This window comes from Poecilia latipinna, unplaced genomic scaffold (assembly GCF_001443285.1).
Source record: "Poecilia latipinna isolate Pla-1442-1.1 unplaced genomic scaffold, P_latipinna-1.0 Scaffold1269, whole genome shotgun sequence".
NCBI lineage: Eukaryota > Metazoa > Chordata > Actinopteri > Cyprinodontiformes > Poeciliidae > Poecilia > Poecilia latipinna.
In genome coordinates, this window is record NW_015113885.1 from 157,876 (window position 1) to 176,298 (window position 18,423).

The 18,423-nt window shown below is 38.7% G+C and overlaps 1 protein-coding gene across 1 annotated transcript in view; it reads left to right on the forward strand.

Annotated features, from left to right (window-relative positions):
* LOC106961141 (paired box protein Pax-2-B-like) overlaps positions 1-18,423 on the forward strand; it is a 34,950-nt gene that overhangs the window by 12,070 nt on the left and 4,457 nt on the right. The window contains exons 4-6 of the mRNA XM_015054669.1: positions 2,395-2,474; positions 4,078-4,197; positions 14,853-15,039. Coding sequence (XP_014910155.1) covers positions 2,395-2,474; positions 4,078-4,197; positions 14,853-15,039 — 387 coding nt within the window. The remainder of the gene's footprint in view (positions 1-2,394; positions 2,475-4,077; positions 4,198-14,852; positions 15,040-18,423) is intronic.

Sequence of the window (18,423 nt, forward strand, 5' to 3'; positions counted from 1 at the left end):
AAAAAAAGCAAAAAAATTAAAAAGGGAAGGGATTTTTTTTTTTTTTTTTTTTCGGGGGTTAAAAAAAAAAAAAAAAAAAAAAAAAAAAAACACTGGAGCCAAAGTCTTTTCCAGTTGGGTGCTTCAGTGGATTCCAGTGGCAGACAGTCTGACCTCAGAACCGTTAACAAAAGAGGATGCTAGATTTAAACACCTTTCTCCTGCATGCATTATTAAATACAACAGAGTTAGTGTTGTAGCTATAAAGAGCCACCAAAACCAACACCAACTGCTTGACATAAAGCGAGAAAGAAAGAAAAAAAAAAATCAAACAAAAAAAAAGAAAAAGTCTTCAATGGTGCTCGATATTATTGATTCAGAAGTAAAGCAATTTTAATATCTCTTCAGGGGATTTTCAGCAACAAGCAGGTCATTAATTCATTCTGCTAAATTGCTTATTCAATATGAAGAACATGGATACCGAATAAAATCTTTTTAATTTATGTCGCGCAGACAAGTCAAGGGGTCGAATAACTGTTGTGGGGAAAAAAAAAATTAAAATATCAATACATGCTTTCTGGGAAGGTGTGTTTTAGGCGTATTTGCCTCCAAGGGAGAGTTTTTTTTTTTTTTTTTTCCCATTTGTGACACCGTCGAATTTATTTCTCGAAAACCTCCAGGCTCCTGCAATAATACCACTATCCAAAATAACTCAGATTTTACTCTTAATCTTTCACGAATACAGAGGACAAAAAGCGTAAAATCACAGAAATCTCTCAGCAGACCTCTGGTGAGGGGCTCCCACGGCATCCGTGATGAATAGTTTTAAAGTTTACAAATTATTGTGACAGCTCCCTTTCTCCCCGAGTGCCATTCAGATTAAAGGAATCTAATGCTGGCGTAAGCTTGTGCAAGGCAATAAGGAACTATTGCTTTCCTGTCACATATAATTTATAGCTTTCTATTTGCATCTGTTTGCCCGTGTGACTAATCCCCAACTTTTTCCTCACACTGGCCTCAATCAATACAACCTCATCCGCATTGGCACACGGGGGGCCATGGGTTGAGTTTGATCGGTAACTGTGAAACCCCTTCCAACCTGGGTGGGTCAGGGCGGCGGGGGGCCTTAGAGGGGGTGGGGGGGGGGAGGGGGATTGGAGGTGGCGGCTGCTGATTAGTGTGGGCCAGGTAGAGCCAGTGAAGCTGATCATTGAGGTGAATTGATGTGATTTCATGCTTTGTTTGCAAGATCACCCAGACCAAAAAGTACAATAGAGAGTTTTTTTTTTTTCTTTTCAGCTTTTATGACGAAACCACTGACCACATCCATGTTTGTGAATGAGTTTGATTTGATATTTTAGTCAGAAAATATATTTGTGGTGGCTGTCATGATGCTCAAATTAGAGGAGGAAAAACTCAGGAAGTTGTCTTAATGTTGGTGACCTGCTTCATGTCCTGCGGGTCTGGTTCTGGAGGGCTTAGGGCTCCTGTTGATCCTTAGAGCAACAAAACTGCTTGAGGTGAATTTTCCCCCGGCCTGTAGGAAAACGAAGACAGAAGACAGATCTGTTCAGCTACGTTTGCAGTTTCAGATATTTCTGCATAAACTTGATGCTTTATTAAAGATTTTAACAATCACCAGGAGCTGATCTGCCACCATCAGTTAATGGAACAAATATCACCTTGAGGTGCTCTCCAAAATAAATAGATACATTTTACATACAGTGACATACAGCTATTTGCATCTAAGAAAGAGTCGATTACATTGTCATTTGATCCCAGTTGTAAAACACCGCAGCCAAGTTATTTTGCCCGTTGGTAAAAACATTTTCGAACCAAGCAAACGCAGTCAATTGAGGCGCTGACTTTGCAGTAATACCTCCTCCTGAGCAAGTGTGTAGTGACAGTGGACAGTTGACTGCATCAGCTTTTCAGCAATCCTGCATAATGAGCATGCATGTGGTGACGGTTGAAAGGAAAACTCCTTTTGCTAACGGCGTCAGTGTAAAGGTGAATTACTGAAGAAAAATTAGAGCATAAAGATTTGTATGCATATGCGTCCTTGCAAAAGTAGACAGTGGGATCGGCAACTGTCCTTACCATCGTGATGTGACCCCAACAAGGAAAAGAATGTCTGCCTTGGCTTTGAAATTTTTGCGTTTCTTTACTTAATGACTTGACTGCATTTCCTCACTTCCTTATCCTCGAAAATTATATATCACTTTTTAATTGTTTGTCTCCTTAGTTTGATTGTTTCTAGGATGTTTTTATGTCTGTCTGTGTTTAGCTTTGGTAAAGCACTTTTATACTTGTCTGCATAAAAAGTTTTTTGTAAAAAAAAAATAAAGTTTCACTGGATACAGGTTGACTGAGAGCCACTGGTTACATCTCCTCCTCTTTTCTTTTTTTCTCCAGGATCATCAGAACAAAGGTCCAGCAGCCTTTCCATCCATCTCCTGATGGATCATCGCTTTCAACGCCCGGTCATACAATAGGTAAAGAAATGCCATCTTAGAACCTGCACATTCATTTTCATCCATTTTTTTTGGTGAAAATTGTAAAATGAGTGATGGAGATCATTTTTAAAACATTAACTTACATCTTCAACTTCACATTTGAAATCGGTACATTCCACGATTAACTGAAAGATGGAAAACAATTTCCGTTTTCAAACCCGGGAACATTTCTAAAACTAAAGGCCCATTTGCCTGCTTCAGTTCTGAAAAAGCTACTCTTTTACCGTCAGTGTAAATTTGGAAAATGTAAAAACTCCAGGAAAAAACTACATTTACAGTCAGAATAATTTTTAATATATAAAAAAAAAACGAAACTTAGTATTTCTAAACGCTCTACCTCTTTAACTAGGAGATTAAAGAGGTACTTTTAATCTTACTTTTCAGAAAACCTGCTCTATCAAACCAGATACTTGTCTTCTATCCTCTGGAGGAAGTTTAAGGTGACACCTTAAATGTAATAAAATATTTTAAAGAAAAGTTGTTATTAAGAACAAGTTCAAGCAGCCATACAACAACAAAACAATCTATACATCTTCATATTTGATAGAAAAGTCATAGTAAACGGTATGTTCTTTTCATGTAAACTTTTCTGACTTTTATTTCTTGTATCGGTTTTGAAAGTGGTTTATAAATTGAAAAGTTACAGGACAACAGGGTTAGCTTTGAGCTGAACACAAAACTACTTCAGTAACTGGAAACAATTTGAAGATCAATGTGTTTAATTCTGAGTGTGCGGTGTACCGCAGGGGTCTGTGTAGGGATGGAAATTATGTGTATGTATGAATCAGAAAAGTATTTCAAATGTCAAAATGTAATTTGTCATATTCGCTGATGGGTGGGTGAAAATGTACAGCAACTTCAAATTCATAAGAATAAAACAGATGGTTTAACCGACGTATTTAGTCACCGAAGCTTAAATCAAAGCAAAATTCACTGCACTGTGAAATTTGCAGTGAGTTTCACAAATTCACTGCAAATTTCACAAATTTGCAGTAAATTTTCACTGCAAATTACATGAGATCAAATTCCCGGGAGCTTTGACAAAAAAAAGGTTGTAAAATTTGCTGGAAACCTCATATTAACCACCTGTCTGAAAAAGCTAAGCACACTATAAACCAGAAATCTGTTCTTTTGGTGTAACAGTCACTTAGTGGAGCTGTGGGAAAAAGACTTATAAAAGTTCATTACTTTATTAATAGTAACAAAAGAACCAAATTAGAGCACCGAGGTTATGTTTACTGTGAGGATTAAAGTGTTCTCTTACAGAGAAAGTGTTATAATTTAAGAGACACGTTCAATTTAAACACATAGCTCAATGCAATTAGTGTCTTAGTTTGTTATGCTGCCTAATGAGTGCGTTTGTGGACCTGCATTAAGCTATGCATATTGGTCGATATTGACAGAAATTGATTGGTAAACTCGGTAACCTGCGCTAAAGAGGAGCAGGTTCACACTCCTTTTTCAGTCGTGTAAATTGAGTGAATAAATGTGACGGCTTCATCTCGGTTGTTGCATTTGTTTACATTTAAACGTTCAAAATAAGAAGTCAGTCAGTGAATTTTCTTTCTTTCCTTTCCCACAGTACCAAACACAGCTTCCCCACCCGTAACCAGCGCCTCCAACGACCCTGCGGGATCCTACTCCATTAACGGGATTTTGGGTATTCCTCGATCCAACGGAGAGAAGAGAAAAAGAGACGACGGTAAGAGGGCCACGTTTAAGACTCGGTAAATAAATAATGCCTACTAAAAAGTGGCTGACAGAACGTTTTGCATTTCGAATCGCTTTACCCTACAAACTCCTCTTTGCTGAGCTTGCATTAAAAGCCTGCCTCAGTTTCCAGTGTGACCCCTATAAAACACCTGAGTCTGGACTCCGTTACAACGCTGTGTCAACCTGCCAACGAGTCTTTTGATTTGAAGACACGACCTCCGCTGTTGTCTCCTGCAATTAATCTTTATGGAAGTGATTAAAGGGCTTTAGATAATTACATGTCAAGATGATGTAGCCAACCACCCAGGTCAGTCAAGAAAGCTGCTGTAGCTCTGAGAAGAGCTTTTCAACCTCCCCCATCCCCTCACCTCCCAACAACCAAAAGTAGCTTCATTTCTTCTGCTGGGTTGGTGGGTATAAGGAGGGCTGAGGCGATATAGATTATTGGTTCTGTAAGCAATAGGCCTCCCTAATGTCACTACATAAGAAGCTGATGAGAATGGCTAAACAGATGCAGCCGAGTTAGAAGGCATGCATGGGTACGGAGCAGTTATCTCAAACAGGGTGGGGAATGAGTGCCTTATTTCTGCAGTTCTCCTGAATGAGAGCTAATCAGAGCTCGGCGGCAGTTTACATAGCGTCTTTCTTTGTTCTGGCGTTTGTCGGAGTGTGTGTGTGTGGGGGGAGCGGGGGGGTGGAAGAAGAGGTTTGTGGGATATTGAGTGGAATTGATGTTTTATGTGCGTGTGGGGAGGGTAGGGATGACTAATGACCTGTCAGAGGTAGATTTCCTGGCAAAGATATAAAAACCAGCATGACGTGGACATGGCAAATGACATAATCAAGTCTTTTTCCCTGTAAGAGATGCAATCGCGGGGGCATAATGCAAACGTCTGGTGTTTTCTGGAGGTTCATTTTCAGTCGTTCGAGGACCCTCTCGTATTAGCCGGGGTGTAATGTCTAGTCACCGAATGATAAAATGCGGGCATTTCTATGCAGATTGCTACTGAAGGGCATAGAGGTATTAAAGGGCATGCAGGGGAATAAGCAGCGTGTTTGAGGGGAGAAAGGCAGGCTTTTTTTTTTTTTTTTTTTTTACGGAGGTCTTCCAGCTGACAGCGCCATGTTTCTGCAGCTATTCAGCCTCAAATGATTCCCCTGATGTGTTGCCATCTCCATGATTTAGGTGCTCGGCCAGCGTTACGATGAAAGAGAAGAGAGCTGTGCGGTGGGTGTGTGGAAGGGTCTGTGTTTGTGTCAGGGCAGGACTCGCTCTGAGAGTGGTGAGGGAGTTTTGGGTTTTATATATATATATATGTACTCCCTCAGTGCCTGGCCTGGTGTCTACCTGAAACCACAGGGTTCACAGATACTTTATCTCTCCCCAGCATAAACTTCAGATCTTGGCCAAACACACAAACGTACACACACGCATACACACGCGTTTGCAAAAGGAATGTCTTGCCTTGGGCCACAGTTTGTAGGAATAGTATATTACACAAGGTGCTACCCTGTAGACACAATCGTCCTGTTGCTCTTTTCTCTTAAAGAGCACCTCACCAAAAAGAAATAATAATAAATAATAATAATAATAATGCAAAATTGAAATATTTCTTTTAGGGAGGTGACAGCATGTTTAGGATTTTTGCTGTGATAAACAGTCATTTCTTGAGTGATTTCTCTTGTAAAGGTTGTTTAATATTTTTTATTGTTTGCGTTCATGTACCGGTGGGAATCAACAGTAGCATACATTCGCTCTTCAAAATGCAGCAACTCAGCTTAAACAATGAATGTAATTATTTGCAGGAGCTATTTTAGGCAATTTCCAACTATCAAGTTCCTAAATTTATTTATCTGACAGGATAATTATGTTTCTATATAACTTCAAGCTTAATCATGTTGAGCCAATGTCATTTTAAGTTTCTTTTAAACATTACCAACTTACTAATTGAAATGAGAGTAAATATGAAGTCTGATTAAAGTTGTCCTCTTACACTGTTTATTACAATCTGGCAGTAATATTACTGATACAATGCATTCTGCACAAATTTCCATCCTTATTTTCAGTATTATGATTTACATTTATTTATTTATTTTACAGTTTTTACAGTCTTTTAGGATTTATATTTCTTTAATCAAGATGGTTGATCTGGCTGGTTCATTTTTTTAGTCTCTGTAGGTCACAATCTACAAAGTTTCTATGTTTTAAGTCAAATATTTTCCATGTTATTTAAGAAGCACAGCATCCCAAAAGGCAGCTGTTAAACTTAAAGTATCATCTACCTGTTTATGGTGCCCCGATTCTTCTACGATGAAAATAGTTACATTCAATAAATTAGAATGCCAGAAATGTTCATGTATTTTTAGAACTCAGTTCACTAAGTAAAATGCATTATATATCGCACATAGACTAATGTTTTCAAGCTTTTATTTCTGATGATTTTCTGCCTGCAGCTAATGAAAACATGACATTTATGATCAGCATATTACCAGATATTAATAGAAATCCTGCCTGCTGACAGGTTGTTTTCAAAACAAGCCTAATCCGAACGGATTTTGTAATTTATTGCATGTGACTACATCCCGCAAAAAAAAAAAAAAAAAGCAGCTGCATTTGGGAATTCCCGAAACTCACTGTTATGAGAAAAAAAAAATGCCTTTAGTTTTATTGCTGTGCTTGCTTGTTGATTTTATTTTTCGTGATGGTTTGTTTGCTATTTAGACATATTTTTTGCCTCGCTCAGTAGGCTGTAGTCTATACTGAGTTAATGCTTGGATTAAATTTCCTCACAGTGCAGTAGCTTCCCTGAGCCCTATTTAAGTTGGTAAGCCTCATGATTATTATGGCACAAGCAGTCATTATCAAAGGATGGAAACACGAACAAAAAAAAAAAAAACAAACGGAGGGAAAGAGAGAGGGGACAGGGATGGGGAGAGCAACACAAGCTCCAGTGAAATGGATTGACTGTGGAGCTCCCAGTATTTGTTTTAGGCCGTGACTGTGGCTCTCTGCCAAGCAGGCAGACAGCTCCTAAGTTTCCAAGTCAGCAGTGCCCTTAAAAAAGGCCCCCCCCCCACCCCACCCCATTACAGGAAGGATGTAGAGATAATGTAGTGTGACACACGTTATGTACACTGGGTCTCCGCTAGAAGAGCTTCAGGGACACAGGTGTCATAAGAGCCATTAATCTACCATTGTCACGTGTTATTGCAAATTAAAAGCACCGTGTTACAGTTGGCAGCTATTGTTGCGAGCGGACACGGAGCGGCAACGCGAGCGAGACCCCTGGAGACGGTGGCCAGCCTTTGGTGAACACGGCTGTCCGAACCTTTTACAAATTGACACGTATTAGGATTCACAATTCTGCAGAGAAAAGCTATTACCTCTCAGATTAACATCCAAGTAGCTTTCCACCACCCCCATTGATTCTGACTTGGTTTGGTTTTGGGGGGGGGAAAAAAAAAAAAAAAGAAGAAGAGGAGCTCAAGCTGTGTTTTACTGAGGAACGCTAAGACAATTTGTCACTATTTAGAAACAAATTTAATTCATGACTTTTTCATTCACAGTATGAAACCACCTGAGCACACAGCAAATATGAAGTCAGAGGTGGGTTTTGCATAAATGGCATCCAGATAGACTGATTAGAATATTATAAATTGATCTGAGTCTGTGACCCAGCAAGGATAAATGGGCCGATGGTCGGTTGGACGGATGGATATAAATTTGAGATATGTATTGTGAGGAAAACTGCTTTATTTATTTATTGCTTTCATAAATAAAGATTCTACAAACGTAATCAGCGTAGAATCTGACGCAGGTTCGACTGAACCAACCCGATCTAAGAATTTTCAAATTTGAATTAGATTTTCCAGACATTATTAAATACAATCCAGTTTCACACCAACAGAGAAAAATGGCTCTTTACTTTAGCAAAGACTCAGAAGGAATCAAAAGCAGCAAACCAAAGACCAGCAGCGCAGTCAGGCAGGCTTTGACAACAGGAACTGATTCTGTCTCTATTGCCTAACCTAAGCAGGGTTTCCAAGTCCAGTCCTCGAGACGTGCCATCCTGTTACTTTTGAATGCTTTCCTTCTCCAACACCGCTGAACTAAATGGAACGAATTCCCTCATCACCTGCCATTCAGCTTTATAGGTAACAAGCCATGGAGACGAATGCATCTTGAAGCTGGAAGACAATAGCTCTCAGGGACTGGACTTTGATCTCACAAGTATTCAAAATGGTCAGTTTTTTTTTTTTTTTTTTCAGATAATCATAACTTTTAAAGTGATACATAATCTGGAATTAGATATGTTTCATAAAAATCCCACGACATGGTGACACCAACAGGAAGAGGAATCTCTTTTTCTCTTCTTGTCATTTGGTCACAAACCTTTTATTTATTTATTTTTTAACAAATGTGGAATATGTCATTCAGAAAATGTTGTCTGCAATCTGAAAATAAAACAATTTGGAACAATTTGCAACGGGAAGAACTTGATAGGTCACGTTTTTGCGAAGGATTGGGTAGTTTCTGTGACGCGGGACAAATGTTATTAGCTAGAGCCGAGGAGAAAAGTGACTGTTTGTGTCACAAAGGTCGCTGGACCCTGTTCTTGAACAACGGGTTTGAAAAATGATGGGAGCTTTACATTCCTTTCGAATAGAGTGTGCATTTCCCTAATGTAGAAATGCATGCTAGAAAAATAGGAACGAATTCCAGGAAAATAAGTTCCAGGAGAAGGCCGAATAATCAAAGTTAGATTTTTTTTCTCTCTGCCTATGCTGTCTGCTATACGGTTGAGTCAAAACAGATATGTATTATTTATTCTAAAGCTCTTTTACCGTCAATGGTGGTCAGCCAGATCTGCTGTATTAAGAACTGCCAGTGAATTAAGTGACCAGAAACAAAAGTCTGACATGAGCCTGTCAAACGTGATTCTTTATTTCAGCCTTCTTGCTGCAGGTTGAGTTTCTTTTTATTTTATGTTTTTGAGTTATGATCAAAACCCAGGCTGAAAAACGTCCTGATAAAGATCGTAAGCGTGCGATTCCAGCCACTGGCAGTCTGAATGTACATGACAGTGTGCTACGGTAACTGTTGAATTCATTATTTCTCATCTCGGAGCGTCATGTGGGCAAAAACGATGGATCTGAGATGAGTGATGGAGCGGGTCTCCGTCACACCCTGTTCTGTTTACCAGCATCTGTTTTGGGGGGAAAGGAATAATGCAGAAAGTCAGAGATCAACAGGATGTCTGGACCCAAACACAACAATCCAAATTAGATTAATAAGCCGTTTGACTCCATTTTTTTTGCAGTTATTCCATTAGGCTCACTCCATAAAATGCACAAATCTACACCTTTTTTTTTTTTTTTTTACCTCATAGTAAGAGAAAAGCTGCAAATATTTGGGTTTTTGTTCATTAATTGAATTTCCATCAATCCACTGAGCAATTTGGTGCCCAGTCCTTAAAAACTAATTACAGATCTTTAGTGATGCAGAACAAACATTTTACATTCCACAGACAGTATTTCATTTGTGTTTACATAATCAGAACATTCAATTAGAAAAGCAAAATGCAGCTGAGTTCATCCAAATGGATGCAAATGAGTTTTAATTTGATTCCATTTAGCCCAGAATTGAATTGGGCAGGGAAATTATAGAGGTGTGTTATTGCAAAAAAATATGTATGTTGGTTTGTTAAAGTTATGAGAGCGAATTTGAAGAAACTATAGTGTTGGTCGGAGGGAAAGGGAGACGGGAATTTGGAGAAAGTTTTCAAGATGTCAGCTCGACCTTCCAACACTTTGAATGAAATCTGTAAGGCCTCCATTTCCGTTTAATCCTCTGCTCAACTCAGGCTTCTGAGAGAAAAGCGAGTTTTGTTTGGGGAGTCGCACAGACTCACACGAGTCCTCAGAGATGTGTTGGCTGAAGCTGCTCGCTGGGGGTCATGACCTTTGGGTGCCAAACCCGCAGAGAGGAGTCTGTCTTACGGAGCTGGCTATCTGATCCGTTGGAGGCTGCTTCCTCGTTACCAGAGTGTTAATGCAGACTGATGTCAGGTTGAATATTATCACTCCGAGGGATAATCAATAAACGAGCAGAGAGAATGAACAGGCATGCAGCTCACACACACAGAGCCTCTGTGGTCAACGGTTGTTATCACTGCTGTGTAATGGGCTCATTTTGGGGGTATATCCAAACATTTGGTTTGACTTCCTGTTGTGAAAATCTGCACTGATGGACACTTTGTGGGGCTTTTCTTCTTTATATTTATCTTTTAAGGTTGATATCCAAAATCTTCTATCTCAGTTTAATTCAGAATAAAGGCAAAACTAATAAAGCAGTATTCATAGTTTGATGGGGGAAAAACGGCATCAAAAAGACCATCACTTTTTTGTTCAGGGCATCAAGACAGAATAGTTGTGACCACTGTTGCTGACTTGCATCGAGGTCTTTCTGTCAGGAGTCTGCACGTCCTCCACATGCATGTGTAGGTTAACTAGGGCTACATCGGTTTCCTCCCACAGCCAAATGCACATTAAACAAACTCTCCTCATCAATAAACACGAGCTTCTTGGACCTTGCGGACAAGCAGGCTCCCCTAGTCGTTCTATTTTTAGCAGAGCCGAACCACACTGTTCCACTCGGAGATATACAGCTTTGTATTAAAGGAGCAATAACGTGCTGGCTTATTCACTTGACCAATCAGAGAAGGAGGAGAAGAAGAAAGGAAACGAAAACGGGAGAAACAGGCAACCTGTCCTCGCTCAGTTTCTGTAAAACAGTTGTTGTTTTTCTCCGTCTTCTCATTAATCTGATTGTTTTTGTTTATCTGCCGTGTGTTTGATTGGGGTTATTATTCGACCGATGACTTATTCAGGATGTAAATACCAAGAAACTACCAGTTGGTTATGCCAAGATAATGTCAAAAAATATCACAGAAGTATTGTAATGCTGCTACACAAACTGGGAGGGGAGTCTTATATCTACTCAGTGTCATTAACAGAGTTGTCTCAGAACGCTGCAGGTTTGTCAGAATTGATGAGGGCAGATTGGACTGTCCTCAGTTTGAATGGGTGGAAGAGTGTGCAGCTTGACCCAGGATGGCTCGTCTTGTGCGTGGGAAGTGGTGAATGACAAATATGGTTGTTGGTGGCGTGAGGGGCGGTATTGATCAGGTGCTGCGGCTCAGGCGAGCTGATGGAGAGTAATTAATGACTCTATTTGCTTTGGTGGAAAAGAGAACAACTGAGCTTGATAAAGTGACCAAGAGCAGCAGCAGCAGTAGTAACAGGTGAGTGGGATTCATGTGGCTGTGTAGATTTTTTTCTTTGTGCCAAATTGTCACAGGAAGAGTCAGAGTTGTTGTTTGCTTTTTATGTATGTTTGTAAAGACGTTATTAGGATTTGGTGGAAATGTGGCCCTTTAATGCTGCTATGGACTCATCTTGCAGTTTTTGGGCGGTTTGGACCAGAGCGTCTTTTTTTTTTTTTTTTTTTTTAATGATTTCAAATTACAACAGAGTCAGAATCCCTTTATTGTCCCTTCATTTTGTTTAAGTTAACTGTTTAATAACTGTTAGTCATTTATTTTTTTGATTTTTGTTTTATTTTCAAATGTGGAGGAATGGCAGAGTTGTGAATCTTCTGCCTAAATGTACACCAGTCTTCTGTTGTTGATTGAATCCAATCATCACAATAAATACCTGACATTTTTTTATGCCAGGCAGTGAAAAAAGTGATTTAAAGACTCTATAGCAATACATTTTCATAGTAAATACATACTCCTGTTTTTTTTTGTTTTGTTTTTTTTTTATAAAGATGAATGTCACCCTCTGGCATATTAAAAAAGTTTTATGCTCTCTGGAAACAAGGAAACTGTTGTTTGGTTTTAAAGTCATATCCAAGTCTGGCGAAAGGTTTGCTGTGCTGTTACGCCGTCTTGCATCATCCTGCCTTCTTGTCCTCAAAAATGTAGTATACTTAAAAAAAAGCCAATGTGTTACTTAAAGACAAAAAATAACAATGCAGTCAAAGTGTAATGTATTCACTGCCAGGCATCACAGTCTGGTGCATATAATCAAAAACGAAATCCTACCACAGTCGCAGTAAAACAGTACTCTAAGCATAAGAGAATGTGAACATATTTTATTGCTTTGTGTTAAGTGATACTGCAGCACCATATAAAATACTCCACACCAAAGCAATGTCAGGCTTTGAGTTCTTATATATTTATTGTATAACATACCTTTAAAGTCACGTGCTTAACGAGAGCTGCCATTATGTTACACGTCAAACTGAGTGAGAACCGGTGGCTGCATTTAGACAGCTTATTTGCGGATACTAACTGTGTACAAGTCAGGTTTTCGTGCCTTTCTAATTCTGAACTTGGAAACAAATTTACCCATAAGGCAGTTCGACCGAGCAGATAGCGCTTCTCTGCTGTGCTGATGCAGTTTGATTAGCCTGTACGAAGTGTTACGTGTGCATTTAGGGAATGGCCTGACCATATTTATGGATGTTTCTAAAAATCCCACGACAATAAGTAGCATTGTTTTTGTCACACTTATTGCAAAATTCAAATGCAGTCTGTTGAAAGCCAGAAGTAATTTTGAAGTAAAAGAAGAGAACTGCTTACACTACAAAAGAACTGCAGAGTTTAGAATTAATAGTTGACCATTAAGTAATAATCTATTTGACCTTTCTCATAAAAACTATTATCTATTTTTACACTTTTCTCATGATGTTAAACTGTTTTCATAAAAAGAGATAACTTTCTGTGGTGAACTTAATCAAACATTTATTGTACTGTAGCCAGTAGGGGATTCTATTTTTTTTAAATTAAGTTACTAGTAGACAAATTACTATGCCTCTAATAACCTATCAAAAAGCCAACTCACTCACAAGCATGATGTATTATGCCTTCTGTGTCAGTGTTGTGAGTTTGTTCCTGTTGTGTACTATCACAGTCGTGCAGGAAACAGAAAATGAACTGTTCTCAACAGTTACAGGAACGTCAACTACAGTGGAGCCTCACGTATTTACAGTTCAGTATTCGAGAACGTAACTCCAAATTATTCATGGGTTTTATTTTATTTTATCAGACAGCATATTGAAAATATAATGCAGTTTGAGAAGCTAACATTTCTTGTTCCAAGAAATTTGTTCCAAATTGCTGGTATTTGCAAAGCAGCCAATTCAGGAGCTGTTTTTCCTTCTTGCCACTGATTAGCTGTACCCCAAGAGTGGAGATAAGGAAAACTATAGATGTTAACTTGCGTTATTTTCACATGTTTTTTCATATGCAAACTGACTAAAGAAGAACAGAAAATTGACACCGTTAAAGAAGAAAAGCTTCAAAGCAAGCATAAATCAATGATTCTGTGTAACTTTAGATAATCCAATAGGAAAATGTTACTTTTTGCAACCAAACTGTTGCTAGAAAAACGATAGCTTCCGTATTTTGGCACTGTCAGCACAAATTTGTGTTTACACATTTGCAGATGCACTGACACACACTCCTTCTTCCGCTCCATTTTGCAGCTCATCCATGTCGTTATTTTGGAGAGGTTTTTGAGGCTCATCTTTTGACCCCGGCAAAAGGTCACAGAGCCTGCTGGAAAGGCACTAACCCTCCTAAATTGGCGCTTTTGCACAGACAAGATTGATCAATTGAATTGTATGGCAGGGGGGAAAGCGTGGGATTAAGTAGAGTATTATACGCACAACGAGTTGAGGCATGATGTTCATTTCGAGTTCATTTCTGCTCCCTCTTGCCACCAGATCAGGCAATCAATAGCTGGGCCTTGCATATCATATATCACTGCTCTCCCACTGAGGGAAGAACATAATCTGCAGCAAATTTAGAATGACAGATTTGTAAGGGAGCTGAAGCTTTCCTGGGATTCTGGGAGGAGACCTGCGCTGCAGCCACTGATGGGGGTGGTAGGGTCTGTGAAAGGACTGTCTGTAAAAACGTTTTAAAGATTTGCACACAGCGATAAAAGCCAAGGCATCCTCCTCCGAACAGCCAGGTAATCAGGTCAGCAGTGGAGGGAAAATTCGCGTGTTTGGAGAGCAGGGATGATTGAACTAGACTGTGCCGTTTTATTCAGCCTCTTGTCCTCTGCCTCTGCTTCCAAATGGAAGTGCATTCGCAAAGAGAATAAAAGCGTTATTGAATTGTAAAAGGGTGATTGTACTTTAAAAAGCCACCTGATTTTAACATACATTGGGCTTTTTCCAGGTGGGAGAAGGAAGAATGAGATTCTCTGGCGGGAAGGAAAGTGAAAAAAAAAAAAAAAATCACTGTAATGGGCTTACAGCCGCTTTAATCATTTCACACGCTTGCTTCAACGAGTGTATCTGTGCAAGTGACTGTAATCCATCAATTACCAGAGGGATCTCAGATTATGATGCTGTTAATTTTGTGCAGATAAAAAAAAAAAAAAAAACTCGTGTGATGTAGGAACTGGCTCACAGCAGCCATTTAGGTGAATTTTTTTTTTCTTCTCTCTCTTGAGACACTTTTACAGTGGTACAAAATACATGAGGAGAATATAAAGTGCATATAGCTTGAGTGAAGGCCAGCTTCCCGGGGTCAGTGTCTCGAATGTTGCTCTCTCTTCTTGTAGATGGTTCAGATGGTTCTGGCCCAAACAGTGATTCTCAGGGTAGCGTGGAGAGTTTACGGAAGCACCTAAGGGCAGACGCCTTCACCCAGCAGCAGCTGGAAGCTTTGGACCGGGTCTTTGAGCGCCCCTCGTACCCCGACGTCTTCCCCACCTCGGATCATGTCAAACCGGAACAGGTTAGTAGTTTTTCTTATTATTATTATTATTATTATTATTATTATTATTATTATTATTATTATTATTATTATTATTATTATTTTACAGTCACTCACAAAACTCATTCACACAAATTTCCAACTCCAGCTAATTAAAGAAATGGCTGAAAGTGGCTAAGCACAGGATTACAGTCCGAGCATGTATAATACTGAAGGGATCAGCAGGAAAACTCCCACACGTTATTGATTTTTTAATGAAAAACACATTCCTTGTACCTGCTGTAATTGAGAATAACAGTGAAGCAGCATCAAATGAATCAATTTCTTTTTTTTTACGCTTCTCACCTTTGTTGTTTACAATTCTGCATTATATGTTTATTTGTAGAGATGAAGCATGCATCAGGATGAGACTCTCGTGGTATAACTTTTATTAAAAATACAATCGCTACGCAATATTTAAATGCAGATTTATAATGTTTTCTACATTTAAGAAAAAATGTAAAATAAACACCCATGAAATGGAGATCGCTTCAAATCTAGTTTCAGTTAATATACGCTTAATTTGATGAGATCTAGTATAATGCAATCTTATTATACATTTATATTCAAATACAACCACTCCAATACAATCTTGCTCATATCACAGTACAGTCAAAGTAAGTTGATTGTTTCTAAGAAAGCTCAACTGAATGTATCAAATAATACAAGTATGTGGCGACAGTAGAGAGGAATGACTCCTCTTTTAACAGGAAGTAGATTCAGGCTCAGTAGGAGCGGCCATCTTTCATAGGAATCTGAGGCTCAAGAGGACAGGAAGTGAATACAGACAAATTGAAATGAACTGCTATTTATTAACCAGCCCAAGAATGAGGAGTTGTTATTTGATCGTAAATTAATGGATACCTAACAGGCGGGTCGCTGACATATTTTTTCATCACAATCAGAATCATGTTTATTGGCCAGGTTTATGCACACAAAGACTTTAGCCGTGGCCCCCTTTGCTCGTGGCGTATGGATATTTTAAATATCAATATATAAACTTAGTGGGAATTAAAATATATATTTTTATGATGAATTTGCATATATGCAATATTATGCCAAAAGAATAAAACAAGTTGAATGAATGCAAACGCTTTGTGCAGATTGCTTACAAAGCTAATAAAATTAAAGCATGTAAAAAATTCTGAGGTGGTTTTGACAAAATACATATATCTTTTTTGACTGGATTATTAGTTTGAACATGTTAAACGTCTGCCATGTATGATCAACATGTATGTTTATGAGGTAAACAAACATCCACTGCCAGTGTGTGTAAGTTTGGATAATTTTTTTCAGAAACATCCACCAAAACTAGACTTTTGTGTGCTTGCTGGCTTATATTTCCTGTCCTTTATTTATTTATTATTTTGCTTTATCATCAAACCAAGGGTTAATTATTTTTTTTTAGCCTGGCTGTACATGAGCAGCCTTGCTTATCCTCATTATCCAAAGTGAAATATGCTGGCCAGAAAATCACGCAAGTAGGAATTATTAAATGTTAGCGATGGCTGTGTGAACAAGACACAATGGGAGTAATTTCTCCAAAAAGATGAGCAGTAGCTATCTGTTACATGTCCTGAAACAAAAGTAGCACCCCCCTGCTTTCATGGTCAAATTTGTTAGCAAAGGAAAATAGTTTTAGCTTTCTTTTAGACAGCTGACATACCAATGTTTAGTGGGAGAGGTGTAACACTGGGATACCCTACTTTTCAAAGAGCATCAGAAAAGGACTTCAAACTTTTTGAGGCCTTTAATTTTAAGCGTTTTGAAGCTGCGCCTTTGTAAAACATTGGCATACAATGGGTAAAGGTTGCTGCCCTATGACTAGCATACAATCGTCACGACATGACTGCCTGGAAATTGCAAACAGCATCCAACAATTCAACATGAAAACCATACTCTTATTTGTAGAGAAAATTAATTGGCATTTGCAAAACTGCAAACCCCCCACACAACAAGACGACAATCAAATATCACCTTTTATTAAAAGCTCTGGGCTTATTACCATGGATAACCTTTATTTACTGTGCTTTCATTATACTATTAAATAACAAGAGACGATTAATTTCTCCCCCCGCCACCCCAAACTACAAGTCAGACCCATAAAGCAAAAAGCAGTCCCCTAATTGAGTTCATTTTAATTTCTCTCCAATCGGGGCGAATTACGCAGGTGATAAATCAGTGGGACAGGCCTCACCTCCAGAAGAAGGCCTAATTTGCAGCTAATTACAAAACTGATTCCTACTGGAAGATCAATACCAAAACGAATTGGAAATGACTTGCAATCACAAAGAGCGTCAGGGAGAGTATTAAAAGGCAGGGGGGGAAAGGGCTAGACCAGGAAAAACAAGAGGGGTAAGTGAGGAAAAAGAAAAAAGAAAGGAGGCATAGAAATAGTCCAGAAAAATCAGCTTTAATTTACTGCAATATTAATCAGAGCACTTTCCCCCTTTCATGGGTGCCTCTTGTTTTTTTTTCTTTTTTGTTTTTTTTTTTTCCTCCTGGAAAATGTGGCCCTATTAGCCACTGTCTGGGTTCTGTAGCACGGAGCATTAAAAACCCATTCTGGAGATGCAAAACTCAATGGATGCACCCCTCCCACACTTCTGCTAGCCATTTGGTCATCCCTTTCAGACCCATCTTTTCACTTCTCTCCCTTCTGCCCTTTATCTGCATGATAAAACGTCTGTGTGGCGTCTGAAGCCGGCGTGAATACAGGAAAACATCCGACATTGTGCCAGCGAACAGTTGTAGCAGACAATTAGAGTTTATCTGTGATAGTGACAGACAAGAACAGGGTCATGGGCATCCCCCCCCTGTGGGACCCCGGCCTACCGAACCCCTTACACCGGGCTTCGGAAAAAACATTGTCAACACTCAGTCTCATCTCATTAAAAAAAAAAAAAAAAAACCTGCCAGCATCTGGTATTGGTGTCCTTTTGCCTTATTTGAAAAAAATAAAAATAAAAAATACAGAAAAATCAGTTATTATGTTTTTATATTAATAACTTTTTGACAATTTGATTAAATAAAATGGAACTTTCTGCATTAACAGGGTGAAGGTAACTGATTTTTAATTTCAAAACAAACAATGTTGAGAAAGTTTCAGATGTTGAGAATTTGCACTTGCAGTAGAAGTTGGTGTAAATACTGTTTTGAACCAACATGGAACATTTTTCACCAAACATTGTGCATTTTTGCAAAACTATAGGGAATTAAAACTTTAAACTTAAAACAAACTAAAAACTCACTTTCAAGGAAAGCATATTTTATCCGTGGAGAGTGCTAAGCTCATGGCAGCGTGCATTGAGACTAATTAGTTAAAAGTTCCAGTCTTTTTTTATAAACCACATTAAAAGTGATATTATATATATATA